General features: G+C 48.9%; 1 protein-coding gene across 1 annotated transcript in view; it reads left to right on the top strand.

The window, feature by feature from the left end:
- RUNX3 (RUNX family transcription factor 3) overlaps window positions 1-21,323 on the top strand; it is a 114,495-nt gene that overhangs the window by 53,870 nt on the left and 39,302 nt on the right. Inside the window, exons 2-3 of the mRNA XM_038758433.1 lie at window positions 13,103-13,365; window positions 17,543-17,699. Coding sequence (XP_038614361.1) covers window positions 13,103-13,365; window positions 17,543-17,699 — 420 coding nt within the window. The remainder of the gene's footprint in view (window positions 1-13,102; window positions 13,366-17,542; window positions 17,700-21,323) is intronic.

Below are 21,323 nucleotides of genomic sequence, written 5' to 3'. Positions count from 1 at the left end.
AGTCTAAAATGTGAGCCCACATGGGGCTCACAGTCTTCATCCCCATTTTGCAGATGAGGTTACTGAGGCACAGAGAAGTGAAGTGACTTGCCCAAAGTCACACAGCTGACAAGTGGCGGAGCCGGCATTTGAACCCATGACCTCTGACTCCAAAGCCCTTGCTCTTTCCGCTGAGCCACGCTGCTGTGTGATGGTTTGGCCTCTCTGGGCCTTCGTTTTCCAACCGTGGAATAATAATAATAATAATAATAGTATCTGTGCCTCAGTTACCTCATCTGTAAAATGGGGATTAAGACTGTGAGCCCATGTGGGACAGGGACTGTGTCCAATCCAATTTGCTTCTATCCACCCCAGCACTTAGTACGGTGCCTGGAGCATAGTAAGTGCTCAACAAATATCATAATAATAATTATTATTATTTTGCACTTACTATGTGCCAAGCATTGTTCAAAGCGCTGGAGTAGATACAAGGTAATCAGGTTGTCCCATGTGGGGCTCAGAGACTTAATCCCCATTTTACAGATGAGGGAATTGAGGCACAGAGACGTGAAGTGACTTGCCCAAAGTCACACAGCTGATAAATGGTGGGGCCAGGATTAGAACCCACGACCTCTGACTCCAAAGCCCGGGTGCTTTCCACTGAGCCATGCTGCTTCGTTAAATGCTTACTCTTTGCCAAGTAATAATAGCAATAATTGTGGTATTTGTTAAGTGCTTACTATGTGCCAGGCACTGTAATAAGCGCCGGGGTGGATATAAGCAAATTGGGTTGTATACAGTCCCTGTGCCGCATGGGGCTCACGGTCTTAATCCCCATTTTACAGATGAGGGAAGTGAGGCACAGGGCAGTAATGTACTGTTCTAAGCGCTGGGTAATAATAATAGCATTTATTAAGCGCTTACTATGTGCAAAGCACTGTTCTAAGCACTGGGGAGGTTAACAAGGTGATCAGGTTGTCCCACGGGGGGCTCACAGTCTTCATCCCCATTTTACAGGTGAGGGAACTGAGGCCCAGAGAAGTTAAGTGACTTGCCCAAAGTCACACAGCTGACAAGTGGTGGAGCGGGGATTTGAACCCATGACCTGTGACTCCAAAGCCCGGGCTCTTTCCACTGAGCCACGCTGCTTCTCCAAATACAATATTTGGATACAATGTAATCAGGTTGTCCCACGTGGGGCTCACAGGCTTATCCCCATTTTAGAGATGAGGGAACTGAGGCACAGAGAAGTTAAAAGTGGCTCGCCCAAGGTCACACAGTAGGCAAGTGGCGGAGTAGGGGTTAGAACCCACGTCCTCTGACTTCGAAGCCCAGGCTCTTGCCATGAATCCAGACTGCTTCTCTAACCGGTTTGCCATTACTCGCCAGGATAATAATAATAATAATAATGATGGCATTTGTTAAGCGCTTACTATGTGCAAAGCACTGTTCTAAGCGCTGGGGGGATACAAGGTGATCAGGTTGTCATCATCATCATCATCAATCGTATTTATTGAGCGCTTACTATGTGCAGAGCACTGTACTAAGCGCTTGGGAAGTACAAATTGGCAACATATAGAGACAGTCCCTACCCAACAGTGGGCTCACAGTCTAAAAGGGGGAGACAGAGAACAAAACCAGACATACTAACAAAATAAAATAAATAGAATAGATATGTACAAATAAAATAAATAAATAAATAAATAGAGTAATAAATATGTACAAACATATATACATATATACAGGGGGGCTCACAGTCTTAATCCCCGTTTTACAGATGAGGGAACTGAGGCTAAGAGAAGTTAAGTGACTTGCCCAAGGTCACACAGCAGACACGTGGCAGAGCCAGGAGACATGCGGATGTAAAGGAGAGGACCAATTCTAACCGAGGCTCCGTTGACCCCAAATTTCTCATAATCAATCCAAAATCTTCAGACACAATATTCTCATATACTCACGTGGCCTACTGAAAAGAGCACTGGCCGGGAGTCAGGTGCCCTGGGTTCTAAAATCCCAGCTCTGCCACATAATAATAATAATAATAATAATAATAATAATAATAATGCATTTACTATGTGCCAGGCGCTGTTCTAAGCACTGGGGTAGATACAAGGTGATCAGATTGTCTCACGTGGGGCTCACAGTCTTCACCCCCATTTTACAGATAAGGTAACTGAGGCACAGAGAAGTTAAACGTTTGCCCAGGGTCACACAGCTGACAAGCGATGGAGTCGGCATTAGAACCCACGACCGCTGACTCCCAAGCCCATGCTCTTTCCATCTTCTCTGTGCCTCGGTTTTCTCATCTGTAAAATGGGGATTAAGACTGTGAGTATTACGTGGGACCAGGACTTTGTCCAAACCGATTCCTTCATTAAATCGTATTTAATAATAATGGCATTTATTAAGCGCTTACTGTGTGCAAAGCACTGTTCTAAGTGCTGGGGAGGTTACAAGGTGATCAGGTTGTCCCAAGGGGGACTCACCATCTTAATCCCCATTTTACAGATGAGGTAGCTGAGACACAGAGAAGTTAAGTGACTTGCCCAAAGTCACACAGCTGACAATTGGCTGAGCTGGGATTTGAACCCATGACCTCTCACTCCAAAGCCCAGGCTCTTTCCACTGAGCCATGAGCACTTACTATGTGCACAGCACTGTTCTAAACGCTTGGGAAGTACAATTCAGCAACAGAGACAATCACTGCCCATAACGGGCTCATGGTCTAGAAGGGGGGAGACGGACATCAAAACAAGTAAACCGGCATCTGTAGCATCATTATAAATAAATAGTATTATAGATATATTCACATAATTCATAAAAATAAATATAATTATAGATATATTCACATAATTCATAAAAATAAATAGAATTATAGATATATACACATCATTAATACAAATGACCTGGCCACCCCCCGCGACCCCCTCAGGGTAAGCGACTCTGCCTCTTGTCTGCTGTGTGACCTTGGGTAAGTCACTTCACTTCTCTGTGCCTCAGTTAACTCATCTGCAAAATGGGGGTTGAGATTGGAAGCCCCACCTGAGGCAGGGACTCTGTCCAAACCAATTTGCTTGTATCCACCCCAGCGCTTAGTACAGTGCCTAGCTCATAGTAATTGCTTAACAAATACTACAATAAATACCAGAATTATCATTATTATTATTATTATTATTATTATTATTATTATTATTATTATTATTATTCGGACTGTGACTCCCATGCGGGATAGAGACTGGTTAATATGTATTTTCTCCAGCTCTTAGAACAGTGATTGACACATAGTAAGCACTGTACAAATACCATAAAAAAACGCATATACCCACTCTGTTGTATTGCCCTCCCGAAAGCGTTCAGTACAGTGCTCTGCCCACCATTAGCGCTCAATAAATAGCACTGGTCGACTGGAGAGATCCCTTACAATCCACGAGGACCTTTCCGGTACCGAGCTCATTCTTGAGTGCACCAAACATCCCGCTCGTGGAACTTGGCCTGAAATGAGCAACCCCACTCACGAATATTTTTTTAGTGACATCCATTAGGCGTTTATTATATGCCGGGCACTGTGCTAAGCGCTAGGGTGGATAAAAGCTTCTAATAATAATGATAATAATAATGGCATTTATTAAGTGCTTACTATGTGTAAAGCACTGTTCTAAGCGCTGGGGAGGTTACAAGGTGATCAGGTTGTCCCACGGGGGGCTCACAGTCTTCATCCCCATTTTCCAGATGAGGGAACTGAGGCCCAGAGAATAATAATGATGATGATGGTATTTATTAAGCGCTTACAATGTGGCAAAGCACTGTTCTAAGCGCTGGGGAGGTTACAAGGTGATCAGGTTGTCCCACGGGGGGCTCACAGTCTTCATCCCCATTTTCCAGATGAGGGAACTGAGGCCCAGAGAATAATAATGATGATGATGGTATTTATTAAGTGCTTACAATGTGCAAAGCACTGTTCTAAGCGCTGGGGAGGTTACAAGGTGATCAGGTTGTCCCACGGGGGGCTCCCAGTCTTCATCCCCATTTTCCAGATGAGGGAACTGAGGCCCAGAGAATAATAATAATGATGATGGTATTTATTAAGCGCTTACAATGTGCAAAGCACTGTTCTAAGCGCTGGGGAGGTTACAAGGTGATTAAGTTGTCCCACGGGGAGCTCCCAGTCTTCATCCCACCTCCCCCACATGTCTGCTGTGTGACCTTGGGCAAGTCACTTCACTTCTCTGTGCCTCAGTTCCCTCATCTGTAAAATGGGGATTAAGACTGTGAGCCCCACATGGGACAACCTCATCTCCTTCTGTTCCCCCCAGCGCTTAGAACAGTGATTTGCACATAGTAAGCGCTTAACAAATACCAACATTATTATTATTATTATTATCCCCATTTTCCAGATGAGGGAACTGAGGCCCAGAGAATAATAATGATGATGATGGTATTTATTAAGCGCTTACAATGTGCAAAGCACTGTTCTAAGCGCTGGGGAGGTTACAAGGTGATCGGGTTGTCCCACGGGGGGCTCACAGTCTTCCTCCCTATTTTACAGCTGAGGGAACTGAGGCCCAGAGAATAATAATGATGATGATGGTATTTACTAAGCGCTTACAATGTGGCAAAGCACTGTTCTAAGCGCTGGGGAGGTTACAAGGTGATCAGGTTGTCCCACGGGGGGCTCACAGTCTTCATCCCCATTTTCCAGATGAGGAAACTGAGGCCCAGAGAATAATAATGATGATGATGGTATTTATTAAGTGCTTACAATGTGCAAAGCACTGTTCTAAGCGCTGGGGAGGTTACAAGGGGATCAGGTTGTCCCACGGGGGGCTCCCAGTCTTCATCCCACCTCCCCCACATGTCTGCTGTGTGACCTTGGGCAAGTCACTTCACTTCTCTGTGCCTCAGTTCCCTCATCTGTAAAATGGGGATTAAGACTGGGAGCCCCACGTGGGACAACCTCATCTCCTTCTGTTCCCCCCAGCGCTTAGAACAGTGATTTGCACATAGTAAGCGCTTAACAAATACCACCATTATTATTATTATCCCCATTTTCCAGATGAGGGAACTGAGGCCCAGAGAATAATGATGATGATGATGGTATTTATTAAGCGCTTACAATGTGCAAAGCACTGTTCTAAGCGCTGGGGAGGTTACAAGGTGATCAGGTTGTCCCACGGGGGGCTCACAGTCTTCATCCCCATTTTACAGCTGAGGGAACTGAGGCCCAGAGAATAATAATGATGATGATGGTATTTATTAAGCGCTTAGAATGTGCAAAGCACTGTTCTAAGCGCTGGGGAGGTTACAAGGTGATCAGGTTGTCCCACGGGGGGCTCCCAGTCTTCATCCCCATTTTACACATGAGGGAACTGAGGCCCAGAGAATAATAATGATGATGATGGTATTTATTAAGCGCTTACAATGTGGCAAAGCACTGTTCTAAGCGCTGGGGAGGTTGCAAGGTGATCAGGTTGTCCCACGGGGGGCTCCCAGTCTTCATCCCACCTACCCCACATGTCTGCTGTGTGACCTTGGGCAAGTCACTTCACTTCTCTGTGCCTCAGTTCCCTCATCTGTAAAATGGGGATTAAGACTGGGAGCCCCACGTGGGACAACCTCATCTCCTTCTGTTCCCCCCAGCGCTTAGAACAGTGATTTGTACATAGTAAGCGCTTAACAAATACCACCATTATTATTATTATTATTATTATTATTATCCCCATTTTCCAGATGAGGGAACTGAGGCCCAGAGAATAATGATGATGATGATGGTATTTATTAAGCGCTTACAATGTGCAAAGCACTGTTCTAAGCGCTGGGGAGGTTACAAGGTGATCAGGTTGTCCCACGGGGGGCTCACAGTCTTCATCCCCATCTTCCAGATGAGGGAACTGGGGCCCAGAGAAGTGAAGTGACTTGCCCAAAGTCACACAGCTGACAAGTGGCAGAACTGGGATTTGAACCCAAGACCTCTGACTCCAAAGCCCGGGCTCTTTCCACTGAGCCACGCTGCTTCTCTGGTTATGAAGTTGGATACGTCCCACGGCGGCGGGACGCGCCACTGGCGCCAACTAGCGGCCCCGTTGGGAACTGCGCGGCAGCTGCCCCCAGCCCGGGGGGCGAGGGCCGGTGAGCGGGGAATCAATCAATCAATCATCAATCATATTTATTGAGCGCTTACTATGTGCAGAGCACTGTACTAAGCGCTTGGGAAGTACAAATTGGCAACATATAGAGACAGTCCCTACCCAACATTGGGCTCACAGTCTAAAAGACTGTCTGTCTCACAGTCTGTCCTCTCCCAAGCGCTTAGTACAGTGCTCTGCACATAGTAAGCACTCAATAAATATCACTGACTGATTTAAAGCTCTCAAATATGCCATTTTCCCCTCCCCACAGCACCTGTATATATGTTTGTACGTATTTATTACTCTATTTATTTTATTTGTACATATTGATTCTATTTATTTTATTTTGTTCATATGTTTTGTTCTGTTCTCTGTCTCCCCCTTATAGACTGTGAGCCCACTGTTGGGTAGGGGCCGTCTCTAGATGTTGCCAACTTGTACTTCCCAAGCGCTTAGTACAGTGCTCTGCACGCAGTAAGCGCTCAATAAATACGATTGAATGAATGAATGAATGAATGAGGGCCTGGGGGGCTTTGCCGGCCAACAGACCCCCACCCCATCCCACCACCCCTCCACGGGCCTCGGGGCCCTCCCCTTGTCTGCCCGGGGGTCATCATCATCATCATCATCATCAATCGTATTTATTGAGCGCTTACTGTGTGCAGAGCACTGTACTAAGGTCTCCTCTGCCCCACGACCCCCAGCCCCTTCCCCTCCCGGGGGTCGGGAGCAGAGGAGGGGGCGAGGCTGGCAAACCTCCCCACGCTGCCCGACAAGGAGCAGGGCCCAAGAGGAAGGGAAGAAACAGACAAAACGAAATATGTTGCCAACTGGTACTATATGTTGCCAACTTGTACTTCCCAAGCGCTTAGTACAGTGCTCTGCACACAGTAAGCGCTCAATAAATACGATTGATTGATAAAAATGAAGAAGGGAGCCCGGTGTCTCCCTTCCCCCGGCTCCTCCCAGCAGGGTGGCACCGGGCACCAGGGTGGCACAGGGGGGCTAGCGTGCCTTGGTGCAAAACAGCCCGGGTTCTAATCCTGCTCCGCCACTCGTCTGCTGTGTGACTCTGGGCAAACCACTTCTCTGTGCCTCAGTTACCTTTCATTCATTCATTCAATCGTATTTATTGGGCGCTTACTGTGTGCACAGCGCTGTACTAAGCGCTTGGGAAGTCCAAGTTGGCAACATAGAGAGACGGTCCCTACCCAACAGCGGGCTCACAGTCTAGAAGGGGGAGACAGACAACAAAACAAAATATCTGGGAATGGGGGATGAAGACCGTCAGCCCCGTGTAGGACCACCTAATTACCTTGTAATAATGATGATGGTATTTGTTAAGCGCTTACGATGAAAATGATAATGGCATTTATTAAGTATTTGTTAAGCGCTTACGATGATAATAATAACGGCATTTATTAAGCGCTTACTATGTGCAAAGCACTCTTCTAAGCGCTGGCGAGGTTATAAGGTGATCAGGTTGTCCCACTTGGGGCTCACAGTCTTTATCCTCATTTTACAGGTGAGGGAACTGAGGCCCAAAGAAGTTAAGTGACTTGCCCAAAGTCACACAACTTTTAAGTGGTGGAGTCGGGATTTGAACCCATGCCCTCTGACTCCAAAACCCGTACTCCTTCCACTGAACCACGCTGCTTCTCTATGTGCCAAGCACTGTTCTAAGCGCTGGGCGAGATACAAGGTCATCAGGTTGTCCCACGTGGGGCTCACAGTCTTCATCCCCATTTTACAGATGTATCTACCCCAGCGCTTAGAACAGTGCTTGACACATAGTAAGCGCTTAACGAATACCATATACAATAATAACAATAATAATATAATAATTATTATTCCCTTACCCTCCTAATGACCGGGTTCTGGACATCAGGAGAAACCTCTTTCCTTCGGGAGTTTACGCACTCCTTTGACTCACTAGTAATAATAATAACTATGATATTTATTCAGCGCTTACTATGTGCCAAGCACTGTTCCGAGCGCCGGGGGAGATACAAGGTAATCAGGTTGTCCCACGTGGGGCTCACAGTCTTCATCCCCATTTTCCAGATGAGGGAACTGAGGCACCAAAGAAATTAAAAGTGGTTTGTCCAAGGTCAACCAGCAGACAAGGGGCGGAGGCGGGATTGGAACCCACGTCCTCTGACTCCCAAGGCCGTTCCCTTTCCACTAAACGACGCTGCCTCTCTTTTTTCGTTCATTTCGCGACTCCCTAAAGCGACAACCCGTTCTTAAGGGAGGAGCGGGTATCGGTGGTGATTCATAATCATTATTTATTTTCATTGGCAGGCTGGTGGGAGCCAATATTAATTAACGCTTGCTGCTAAGCAGCTTTCCCGCCCGGATTCCCGTTCCCCTGCAGTTTCCAAACCCGCGACCACGCAAATCACTGGGAAATTTGAGATTTCATCCCAACGAAACCCAACGGGCCCCGAAAGTAACCGTCGCTTGCCCCTCCGGGGCTGTGGTCCCTGCCCATTCCTTTTTTTTGCCTCCGATGCCCAGGAATCGGATGATCGGTGGAACTAGCATGGTGTAGTAGCCTGAGCTTGGGAGTCGGGTCATGGGTTCTAATCCCACCTCCTCCACTTGTCTTTTGTGTGGCCTTTGGGCGAGTCGTTTCCGCTTCTCTGGGCCTCAGTTCCCTCATCTGTAGAATGGGGATGAAGACGGTGGGACAGGGACTAAGTCCGATCCAATGTGGTCGTAACGACCCCAGCGTTTAGTACAGTGCCCGGCACATAGTAAGCGCTTAACAAATATCACAATTATTATTATTATGTGGGCGGGGCGGAGGGAAAGGAGAAAACCCACTCCGCGTCCTGCTCCTAAATGGACGGGTTCTCCATTCGACCCCTTTCCCGTATTTTTATCTCGTCTCCGATTTGGGGAAGGGGACGAAGGGGACGCTCAGGGAGAAGACGGATTGGAAAAATCTCCTACAGGGAAATAGCCTCAACGGTAAATCGGCTCAACAAACATACAAACACACACACACAAACACACAAAGCGTCTGACCCGGGAAGGAGGGGGCGTCTTAAGGAGCAGGCCTTGGTCTCCACCAGCAGTTCGGGAAAACTTTCCGGGAAAACCAGGAAAAGCACCGGGTCGAAACGGTTTTTCCTGAATAGATTCTGCTTTCACCTCGACTTTGTGCGTGTCGACCCGGTTGGAGAGAGCGATTCCCTCGAGCGGACCCTTTCTCGGGGATTACAAAAAATATAGTCCAGGGCGACTATCCCGAGGCTCCGGATTCCCAGGTCTTCCAGGGTTGGGAAGATCAGAGGGACGGCAGGTCTCCCGGCTGCTTAATAGAAGGGGGAGCTAGTGGAGTTCATTTGATGTGCGTGGCTCCGGTCCTTGCGGCCGAATACCGTCCGGGGGGCAAGAGGGGAAGGCCTCCGGGTGGAGGTGGGCTGGGGGGGAGAAAGTATCCTTTCCCTTTCTCCAAAAACTGACCCTTCACCCCCAGGGGCTTCGGGCCTTCGGTTTCCTTCCCGCCCCCGGGGCTTCTCGAAGCGGGTGAAATTGGGAGAGAAACGGAATTGAGGACATTGCGCTCCTAGGGAGTGGCAGAGACGGTGATCCGGGAAACTTAGGCCCCAGAATAAAGTAAATAACTTTAATTTAATAATAATAATTTAATAAGAAGTAAATAAGAAGTAAAGTCAATAACACTCCCTCCTCCAGCCCTCCCTGATGAAACTGGGGTTGTAGGGGGGAAAGAATCTTTTATTCCAAATTACCCAGGTTGCTTGTCTACACAGCTCAACGCATCTTTGCTGGTGTGGGTGCGTTCATTCATTCATTAATGGTATTTATTGAGCGCTTATTGGGTGCAGAGCACTGCACTAAGCGCTTGGGAAGTACAAATCGTTAACATACGAGACGGTCCCAACCCAACAACGGGCTCACAGTCTAGACAGTCCCCACACCCCGCAACAGACACACATACACACATCACACACTCATCACACACACCCCACAAACGTGTGGTTTTGGGAATAACACTGACCCGCGACGGGAATCTCGGATCCGAAGGAGGAAAGGTTTTCGCTTTTCAGAGGTTCGGCCTCCCGTCCCCCTCCCCACCTGATCACTGAGGCCGTGACTTTCCCTTGGGCAGACCCAGACTCGGGGACGGGAGAGTCGGCGCCCACCTAATAATAATAATAACGGCATTTGTTAAGCGCCTACTATGTGCCAACCACTGTTCTAAGCGCTCCTTTGGGGGGGAAAAAAACCAACAAAACCAGAAGTGGGTGTTCAGGGAGGTGAGGCCTTCCAATTGAACCGGTTCAAAAACGAATATTTCTATACAATAGCAATGCCACACCCCCTGCGCCCCACCACAAAAAAAAGAACCCTACTAGACGCCAAGAGGACTTTTTGGGCGCCCTTCGCGGCAACCCACGGAAGCCTCCCCCTCCCCCGAGGGAGAGCACGGGTGCGCCCCGCCCCCCGCATTGTGTGTGTGTGTGTGTGTGTGTGTGTGTGTGATGCTGATGATGGTATTTGTTAAGCGCTTACTATGTGCCAAGCACTGTTCTAAGCAGTGGGGGGGATACAAGGTAATCAGGTTGTCCCACGTGGGGCTCACAGTCTTCATCCTCATTTTACAGATAATAATAATAATAATAATGATGATGATGGCATTTGTTAAGCGCTTACAATGTGCCAAGCACTGTTCTAAGCGCTGGGGGGATGCAAGGTGATCAGGCTGTCCCACGTGGGGTTCACAGTCTTCATCCCCATTTTACAGATAATAACAATAATAATAATAATAATAATAATAATAATAATAATAATAATAATAATAATGACATTTGTTAAGCGCTTACTATGTACCAAGCATTGTGCTAAGCGCTGGGGAAGATACAAGGTACTCAGGTTGTCCCACGTGGGGCTCACAGTCTTCATCCCCATTTTACAGATAATAATAATAATAATGGCATTTGTTAAGCGCTTACTATGTGCCAAGCACTGTTCTAAGCAATGGGGGGGATACAAGATGATCAGATTGCCCCACGTGGGGCTCACAGTCTTCATGCCCATTTTACAGATAATAATAATAATAATGGCATTTGTTAAGCGCTTACTATGTGCCAAGCACTGTTCTAAGCAATGGGGGGGATACAAGATGATCAGGTTGCCCCACGTGGGGCTCACAGTCTTCATGCCCATTTTACAGATGAGGGAACTGAGGCCCAGAGAAGAATAATAATAACGGTATTTGTTAAGCGCTTACTATGTGCCAAGCACTATTCTAAGCGCTGGGGGGGGGGGAATACAAGATGATCAGATTGTCTCACGTGGGGCTCACAGTCTTCATCCCCATTTTACAGATGAGGGAACTGAGGCCCAGAGAATAATAATAATAACGGTATTTGTTAAGCGCTTACTATGTGCCAAGCACTGTTTTAAACGCTGAAGTGATACAGGCAAATCGGGTTGGATGCAGTCCCTGTCCCCCGTTCATTCATTCAATCGTATTTATTGAGCGCTTACTGTGTGCAGAGCACTGTACTAAGCGCTTGGGAAAATAGAAACGGTCCCTACCCGACAGCGGGCTCACAGTCTAGAAGGGGGAGACAGACAACAAAACAAAACATATTAACAAAATAAAATAAAGAGAATAGTAAATATGTACAAGTAAAATAAATAGAGTAATAGATATGTACAAACATATATACAGGTGCTGTGGGGAGGGGAAGGAGGTAAGGCGGAGGAAGAGGGAGACAGACAACAAAACAAAACATATTAACAAAATAAAATAAATAGAATAGTAAATATGCACAAGTAAATAGAGTAATAGATATGTACAAACATATATACAGGTGCTGTGGGGAGGGGAAGGAGGTAAGGCGGGGGAGGAGGGAGACAGACAACAAAATAAAACATATTAACAAAATAAAATAAATAGAATAGTAAATATGCACAGGTAAAATAAATATAGTGCTAGATATGTACAAACATATATACAGGTGCTGTGGGGAGGGGAAGGAGGTAAGGCGGGGGAGGAGGGAGACAGACAACAAAATAAAACATATTAACAAAATAAAATAAATAGAATAGTAGATATGCACAAGTAAAATAGAGTACTAGATATGTACAAACATATATACAGGTGCTGTGGGGAGGGGAAGGAGGTAAGGGGGGGGAGGAGGGGGAGAGGAAGGAGGGGGCTTTTCATTCATTCATTCAATCGTATTTATTGAGCGCTTACTGTGTGCAGAGCACTGTACTAAGCGCTTGGGAAGTCCAAGTTGGCAACGTATAGAGACGGTCCCTACCCAACAGTGGTCTCACAGTCTAGAAGGGGGCTCAATCTTCATCCCCATTTTCCGGATGAGGGAACTGAGGCCCAGAGAAGTGACTTGCCCGGGTGCTAGCCCCCTCCCCCCGGGTGCCCCGTTGGTGGCACCGATTGCCCCCCACCCCCAACAGCCGGTCCTTCCCGGGTCCTCGCCCGGTTCCCGGCCCCCCGTCGCCCCCCTGGGCACCAACCTCGGCCCTTCCTTCCCCCTCCCGGGGACCCCCGGGGGTCGTTCTCCGCGCAGCAAGCCGGGGCGAGCGGGGGCGTTGCGGGAGGGGCGGGGAAGTTGTTGGCCACGTGTCCCGCGGGGCTCGGAGGGAGGCTTCAAAACGGCCGCAGAGCCCAAGCCCAACCCCTCAGCCCTCCCTCCCTCCCTCACCCAAAAAAAAAATTAAAAAAAAATCCCCAAAAGCCAACATCGTCATAATAAAGAGTTAAAGGCATCCTCCCAGCCGGGGAGCCGGGCCGCCGCGCTAGGCCTCGAGGCCCGGGGGTGGGGAGCCGGGGGGAAGACCCTCGGAGGACCAGGCCCGGCCGGGGCCCGGACACTTTGCAGCCCCCTCCCCTTCGGCCGGGGGTGTCTCCCCCAGTCCCGAGGCCCCATCCCCTGGTTCCCCCCGGCCGGGCCCTCTAACCCCTCCCGCTGTTGGGATGCGCATTCCCGTAGATCCCAACACCAGCCGGCGCTTCACACCTCCCTCCGCGGCCTTCCCCGGCGCCGGAAAGATGGGCGAGAACAGCGGGGCGCTCAGTACGCAGGCCGCCGCCTCCGCCGGACCGCTGGGCAGGGCCCGGCCCGAGGGGCGCTCCATGGTGGACGTACTGGCCGACCACCCGGGAGAGCTGGTCAGGACCGACAGCCCCAACTTCCTCTGCTCCGTCCTGCCCTCCCACTGGCGCTGCAACAAGACTCTGCCCGTCGCCTTCAAGGTGAGCAATGATAATAACCTTAGAATCAGCAGCAGCAGCATCATAGTATTTGCTAAGCGCTTACTACGTGCAAAGCACTGTTCTAAGCTCTGGGGAGGTTACAAAGTGAAGCGCTTACTACGTGCAAAGCACTGTTCTAAGCTCTGGGGAGGTTACAAAGTGAAGCGCTTACTACGTGCAAAGCACTGTTCTAAACTCCGGGGAGGTTACAAAGTGATCAGGTTGTCCCACGGGTGGGCTCACAGTTTTCATCCCCCTTCAACCAATCAATCAATCAATCAATCGTATTTATTGAGCGCTTACTATGTGCAGAGCACTGTACTAAGCGCTTGGGAAGTATAAATTGGCAACACATAGAGACAGTCCCTACCCAACAGTGGGCTCACAGTCTAAAAGGGGGAGACAGAGAACAGAACCAAACATACCAACAAAATAAAATAAATAGGATAGAAATGTACAAGTAAAATAAATAAATAAATGAATAGAGTAATAAATATGTACAACCATATATACAGGTGCTGTGGGGCTGGGCCTCAGTTCCCTCATCTGGAAAATGGGCATTAAGACTGTGAGCCTCCCCGTGAGACAGCCTGATCACCTTGTATTCCCCCAGCGCTTAGAACACTGCTTGGCACATAGTAAGCGCTTAACAAATACCATTATTACTAGTATTATCCCCATTTTACAGATGAGGTCACTGCGGCACTGAGAAGTTAAGTGACTTGCCCAAAGTCACACAGCTGACAGTTGCCGTAGCCGGGATTTGAACCCATGACCTCTGACTCCAAAGCCCGGGCTCTTTCCGCGGAGCCACGCTGCTTCTCATCATCATGATGCTTCTCATTATCATCATCATGATAATAAGTTTAGAACGGTCCGGCGCTTAGAACGCGTAGTGAGCGCTTAACAAATGCCATTATAGTAGTAATGATTAGAATAATAATAATGATGATGATAATTGTCACCCGTCTATATGTTTTGTTTTGCTGTCTGTCTTCCCCCCTTCTAGACTGGGAGCCCGTTGTGGGGTCGGGACCGTCCCTATCTCGTGCCGACTTGGACTTCCCAAGCGCTTAGGACAGTGCTCTGCACACAGTAAGCGCTCAATAAATACGATTGAATGAATATAATAATAATTATAATAATAATGGTGATAATAATAATGGCATTTGCCCAGCGCTTTAGAACAGTCCAGCGCTTAGAGCAGTGCTTTGCACATTGTAAGCACTTAACAAATGCCATAATAATAATAATGATGATTATAATAATAATGATGATGATAATAATAATAATGACACTTGTCCAGCGCTTAGAACAGTCCAGGACTTAGAACAATGATTGGCACATAGCGCTTAACAAATGCCATTATTATTATTATTATTATTATTATTATTAAGCGCCTACTGTGTGCCAAGCACTGTTCTAAGCACGGGGGAGATCCAAGGTCATCAGGGTGTCCCAACTAGGGCTCACAGACTTCATCCCCATTTTACAGATGAGGGAACTGAGACCCACATAGCTGACAAGTGGCGGAGCCGGGATTAGAGCCCACGACGTCTGGCTCCCAAGCCCGGGCTCTTTCCGCCTAAGGCACGCTGCTTTTTAATGATAATGGTGGTATTTGTTAAGCGCTTACTATGTGCAAAGCAGTTCGTCCAATTCAGTCCTTGTATCGTATTGACTGAGGGTTTAACTGTGTGCAGAGCACTGTACTAAGCGCTTGGAAAGTACAATTCGGCCACAGACAGGGACAGTCCCTACCCAACAACAGTCTAGAAGGAGGGAGGGGGAGACAGGCGATAAAAAATATTAAAAAATAGGTAGTCAGGCATCGATAGGATCGATAGAAATGGTCCAGCGGCGACCCGGCCGGGACGGACCTCCGTGGGCACTCCATGGGCACTCGACCCCCTGTTCCCAGAATAACAATGATGGTATTTGTTAAGCGCTTACAATGTGCCAAGCACTGTTCTAAGCGCTGGGGGGACACAAGGTGATCAGATTGTCCCACGTGGGGCTCACAGTCTTAATCCCCATTTTACAGATGAGGGAACTGAGGCACGGAGAAGTGAAGTGACTTGTCCAGGGTCACAGAGCAGACCAAAGTGGCAGAGCCGGGATTAGAACCCACGACCTCTGACTCCAAAGCCCGTATTCTTTCCACTGAGCCACGCTGCTTCTCCGGCTCCGGAAGGGCGGGGGGGAAGGAGAAGGGCAACCTCTGTCCGGAGGGGCACGGGCATGGTACGGCTGGGCATCTCTTCGGGGTCCAGAGAGTGAGCTTTTAGACTGTGAGCCCACTCTTTTAGACTGTGAGCCCACTGTTGTCTCTATATGTTGCCAACTTGTACTTCCCAAGCGCTTAGTACAGTGCTCTGCACACAGTAAGCGCTCAATAAATACGATTGATTGATTGATTGATTGGTCACCAGGACCTCCGAACCCAAGCTGTGCCCGCCCTGCCATCCCTCACACTGCCCAGGCCCTGCCCGGACCCGGGAAAGGGGGACCTGTCGAGGGAAAGGGGCGAGTAGGGGCAAGTGCCAGGCTGAGATTAAGGAAGCCCAACTCCCCCCACCTCCAAACCCCTCACCAACCTCCCCCTCGCCCCTCTCCATCCTTGGCAGGAGCATTTTTACTCTATTTATTTATTTATTTATTTTATTTGTACATATCTATTCTATTTATTTTATTTTGTTAGTATGTTTGGTTTTGTTCTCTGTCTCCCCCTTTTAGACTGTGAGCCCACTGTTGGGTAGGGACTGTCTCTATATGTTGCCAATTTGTACTTCCCAAGCGCTCAGTACAGTGCTCTGCACATAGTAAGCGCTCAATAAATACGATTGATGATGATGATGATGATTTATTTTTGCGGCGTCGCCCTTTCGATCAGCCTCCCTTTTGCAAAAAGAAAAAATCAGACAGACAAAATGAAAGGTTTGCCTCTCCCCACGCCCCGGGTAAGATGCCACCGCGGGCAGAGCGGCCACAAAAACCCGGAGCCCAGCTAGGAGGGGCGGCCAAAAATCTGTCCTCGGGACCAACCGGGAAAATTTCGGGATAAGAAAAAAAAAGAGGGAGAAAATTCCCCCCCGGTTCCCTCCGGTGAGCCCTTCCCACACCGGGGATGGAAAGGGTAGAGCCACCGCCGGGCGCTGCGACTTTTAATCGCTGGATCATGACTTTTTACTGTCTTTGGGAGATTAAAGACATCTTTGAAATTAAAAGGAGACAGGATGTTGACAGGAAATCTGGCCTTTTTTAATCAGAGCCCCCCCCCCCCCCCCGCAATTTTTCTCCCTTGAAATTTCTTCCATCTGGATTCATATTTCTTGCACGGCGCAGTCACATTGAAATGACTTTGAGTCAGATTCGGATGAGCGCCTCAGATCTCGCCCCCTTTCTGATTCCTTGACTCAAAAATACGACCCGCAACCCTGCCTTCACACAACCTAGTGGTTTTGTTTTTAACAGGACGCGTGGAAAGTTCTCCATTCTGGGTACCTTTTAAGGCAGAATAACAGGTGCATCCTTTAGCATTTTTGGTTAGTGTTTTAAATCAAATACTACCTTTCCATAAGCTCCAGTTAAAAGTTTCTGGCTTGTAAACTAACCCCTCTTCCCACCCCACCCCACATACACACCACCACCACCACACACACACACACACACACACACACACCCCACACACCCAAATCACCCGTATTGGGAAATTTACAACAAACTACAATGTAGCAGGACATGGATTTTCAGATAGTCGCTTTGTAGGTGATCTATTAGATCATTCCTGTCCATTTTAAACCTGTCCGAGAATCCCACTGAATGACTGAAAGTCATATTTATTGCTACCACAGTGATCTCTTTGCTACAGCTTTAATCCATTTTGCCAAACCAAACGACCATCCTGGAGTAGACATTCGCCTACCCGTTGCAGGCGGGTGATCTATTTTTTTTTGAGGTGGTTCACCCCTATCTTTGAGCGTTTTCTGACAGATTATTTATATTTCCTGGGGCTTTGATTCTGTTTTTCATGCCTACCGGTTTTTAACCGAGCTCCCCTTCTCGGCGGGTCGAGCTGGAGCATGTGGGGACAGAAGGGGGATCCCTCAGTATCCCCACTCATCCCCCAAGCCCTTCCTACCCCTAACTAAGCCATCTTCTCCACGGCTCCCTGCAGGTGGTGGCCCTGGGAGATGTCCCGGATGGGACCGTGGTGACCGTGATGGCCGGGAATGACGAGAACTACTCGGCTGAGCTGCGGAATGCCTCGGCCGTCATGAAGAATCAAGTGGCCAGGTTTAATGACCTGAGGTTCGTGGGGCGAAGTGGCCGAGGTAGGTGATGGGGTGTCCGGGCAGGACCCCGGAGATGGGCGCTTGGGCATGGCCGGGAAGGTTTGGAGGAGAATGTTGGCAACCAGGGGGCACCCAGAAAGGGAAGGGGCTGGCGTGGTCTCAGCAGGGAACTTGTTGTGGAAGGTAGACAGGGAAATGGGCTTCCTTCTTGGTGGGGGCAAGTCAAGGTCCGGAGGGACAAGGAGGCCTAGAAATGGTGTATTTTGTAGCATTCGGCCAGGGGGAACCAGGCCAGAGAGGGAGGAAAGGGAGACAGGCTAACCAGGCAGCTTTACTGGCATTTCCTCCCCAGCATGGGGCACGCAGACCAAATGCCTCCGTTTGCTCGGTAATAGGTCCGATGGTGGGGTGGCCAAAGGAGGGTCCGGGAAGACTTCCCAGGTGACGTTAACTTGGTCCCCGACTCGGGGGGATCAGGAGACATGAGCTCCGAGTCCTAGAGGCCGGACGTTCGGTCTGACGGTGAGGCGGATGCTGAAAACGGCCTGGAAATGGTCACGGCATCACCGCGGTGGATTTTGAGCTGAGCATTATGAAACCAGAGTCAGGGGTGGCTGGGTCTCTGCCCCCACCCCCACCCCCCTCAACAAACACACACACACACACACACACACACCCCACCCACCCCCCTCCCCAGCAGAGCCGAGATGTGAGGCCTAAACTGGTCATGGGGACCTGGGCCTAGCCACAGGTGAAGCGGTCTTAGGGTGTCACTGTCATACTGGCGAGGCTCCTCTGCAGGGAATTACCTTCCCCCCGGGGCCGACTGGGGCAAGACGATCTGAAACTGAAACCCATTGGAACTGACATCGTTTCGGGTGCTGGGGGTATTAGATTAAAGCTAAAGAAACCGTAAAGGATCATATTCTGGATGAGGCCCGCCAGCTTTTTAAGACCGACATGAAGGAAATGACATTGTACCGTAGTATTAGCAGCATTAATTCCCTAAATCGCAGCGAAACCCAGAGCACTTGCCAACTTTCTAAGAAAAGCATTGTGTTCCTGCCCCTTTTGCACTGCCCATTTATTTTATGTAAACTGCTATGGGCTCGGAGCTGCATAGACAGAACTGGATATTTCATCACCCATAACCGCGGCGGATTTAAGGTTTTGGTCCTTTTAAAATATCCAAACCTGGGCTTTAATTGCTAGCTGGGCAGCATTTTTTACCCTTTAACTATTCAAACGTATACATCCAAATGTCCAACATATTTTGACTTTTCAGCATTAATTAAAACCAGGGCATTATTTGCATGTAATAACTGTTTACTTGTTACTTTTTTATGAAACTGAAATAGTTTACATTCTTTCAGACATTTCCTTTTTCCTGTTGGCCCGTTTTCCGAGTTGCAGATTTCTTTAAAACATCACTCTTAACTGGTTGCAGGTTGATGGATGGAAAATGTTTTCTTTTATGAATTAAGCTTTCATTGCTGTACTCAATTATTCTGTTAGGCTCTTTTTTCATCCTCCTTACACAAATTTCCAAACTGAATGCAACTTAATCTGAGCCCGATTCTTGAAATCATTATTTGCTCTGCTCCAGACGCCCCCCCCCCCGCAACCCCCGTCCACCCCCACTCCCACCCCCACCACCGCCCCATTTCATTCAGAAATAGCATCGTCCAGTCTCTCTGTTGATCAGCGGGTGGGTCCCTTCTCCTGGCTCAGGACACCCCCCCCCACCCCCCGCTAATGCCCCCCACTCCCCTCCACCCACATAAGGTTATTCAGATAATTTGGACTCAGATCCTTCTGATGAGGGAAAAGATGACTGAGCCGATACAAACAGAACCCGATGAATAATCCGTCCCCTTCTATTTACCTTTGCCAGGAGACAAAAAGGATAGGTCCTTAATAAGGCATCAGCTTACAGGGGTCTCTCTCAGCCAGTGGGGGCAAAAGAACAATTCAGGATGTACCAAAAACTCCACTTTTCACTTCTTAAATTATTGAATCTTTTTGGGGAAGACCCACCAAAGGGATCCAATTTGCCCTTGGCAGTGTCTTAGGCCCGTGTGGGCCCTTAAGGTAGCAAACCGTGCTACGCGTTTCCATAAATATTTGATGTCTGACGAGTTAAGTCCGCAAAGAAACCCGTGGATAATAAATCAGATGAGATAGAATCCGCTCGGAGCGGGTTCTCGGCTAAGGAGGCCTGGGGAGAGACTGACCAAGATCATTGCCCACCCTGGTTGGCCAGACTCTCCCTCATCAGCCCTGAGCCCGGACAGGCTGCATCTCTGCTCTGAGAAGCAGTGCTGCCCAGTGGGTAGAGCACAGGCCTGGGAGTAAGGAGGACCCTAATCCCTGCTTCGCCACTGGTCTGTTGCGTGACCTCGCCTGTCTGTTGTGTGACCTCGGGCAAGTCACTTCACTTTGTGCCTCAGGTACCTCATCTCTAAAATGGGGAGTAAGACTGTGAGCCCCAAGTGGGACAGGGACTGTGTCCAACCTGATTAGCTTGTATCTACCCCAATGGTTAGTAGTGCCTGGAACATAGTAAGCTCTTAACAAATACCATTAATATATACATATAGATATAGATATCTATATATGTATATCTGGATCCTGGAGTAATTTACAGACCGGTCCACAGGATTGGGGAGTTGGTGGGGGGGCGTGTTTAGGGGGAACAGAAAAATGCAAATTGCCTTGTCTGGCTCAAGAGAAGGAGGATGGAGATGAGTCAAGAGTAATTTGCACTTCTGAAGTCAGGCGAGGCTAAGGGGGAACAGTCCTTCTCAGCCGTTGTCTAGCTCTTCCTCCCCCCACCACCATCAACCCGCCACTCGCTCCCCCTCTGTGCAGCTGCGGCTTTTGTACCCATTTTACAGATGAGGAAACTCCCAGTTCAGAGAGTGGGGCAGAGAGGAATCTGGGATTGACGCCAACGCCCAGGGCCTCTCTGGGGAACAGATTGCACCCGCACCTCCTGGTTTCCAGCCCCCGGCGTTCTTGGCCCTGACGCGGCAGAGGAGAACAGCAGATGAAAATAGGAAATGGCCACCAGGCATGGCGACCACCTTCCCCCCCCACCCCCGGCCCAGGCCAGCCTTTTCTGCCTGCTCGGCCGGAGCCCTGCGGGTGGATGGGTCAACCTTCCGGGTGAATCTGTCATCTGGAGGGCTGCCCTGCTCCTTGCTGCCAGTCAGTCGGTTAATCGTATTTATTGAGTGCTTACTGTGTGCCCAGCACTGTACTAAGTCCTTGGGAGAGTACAATAGAACAATATACCTGTTGGTCTGAGTCCCACCAGGATGAGGAGCGGGGTCTGACTGACTGGAGTGCCCGGCCCTGGAGTAGTCAGTTCCCACCTCTCCCTCTCCCCGAGGGTACCCAGACAGGATGGTGAACCATCCCAGCAAAACTCCATCCTCGCTGGAGAGGGAGTAAGCACGAGGTTGCCCACACCCCTCCTTTCCTCTGTCCTGGTTCCCTGGCCCCCCACGGTGTCCCCCGGCCTTTTCTCCAGGCTTTTTTTAAATGGTATTTGTTAAGCACTTACAATGTGCCAGGCACTGTACTAAGCTCTGGGGCAGATATAAACTAATCAGATTGGACACGGTCCATGTCTCACATGGGACTCCCAGTCTTAATCTT

This window comes from Tachyglossus aculeatus, chromosome 16 (genome assembly GCF_015852505.1).
Source record: "Tachyglossus aculeatus isolate mTacAcu1 chromosome 16, mTacAcu1.pri, whole genome shotgun sequence".
NCBI lineage: Eukaryota > Metazoa > Chordata > Mammalia > Monotremata > Tachyglossidae > Tachyglossus > Tachyglossus aculeatus.
Note: the sequence above shows the minus strand (reverse complement) of the source record. Positions and strands in the feature narration are given on the sequence as shown.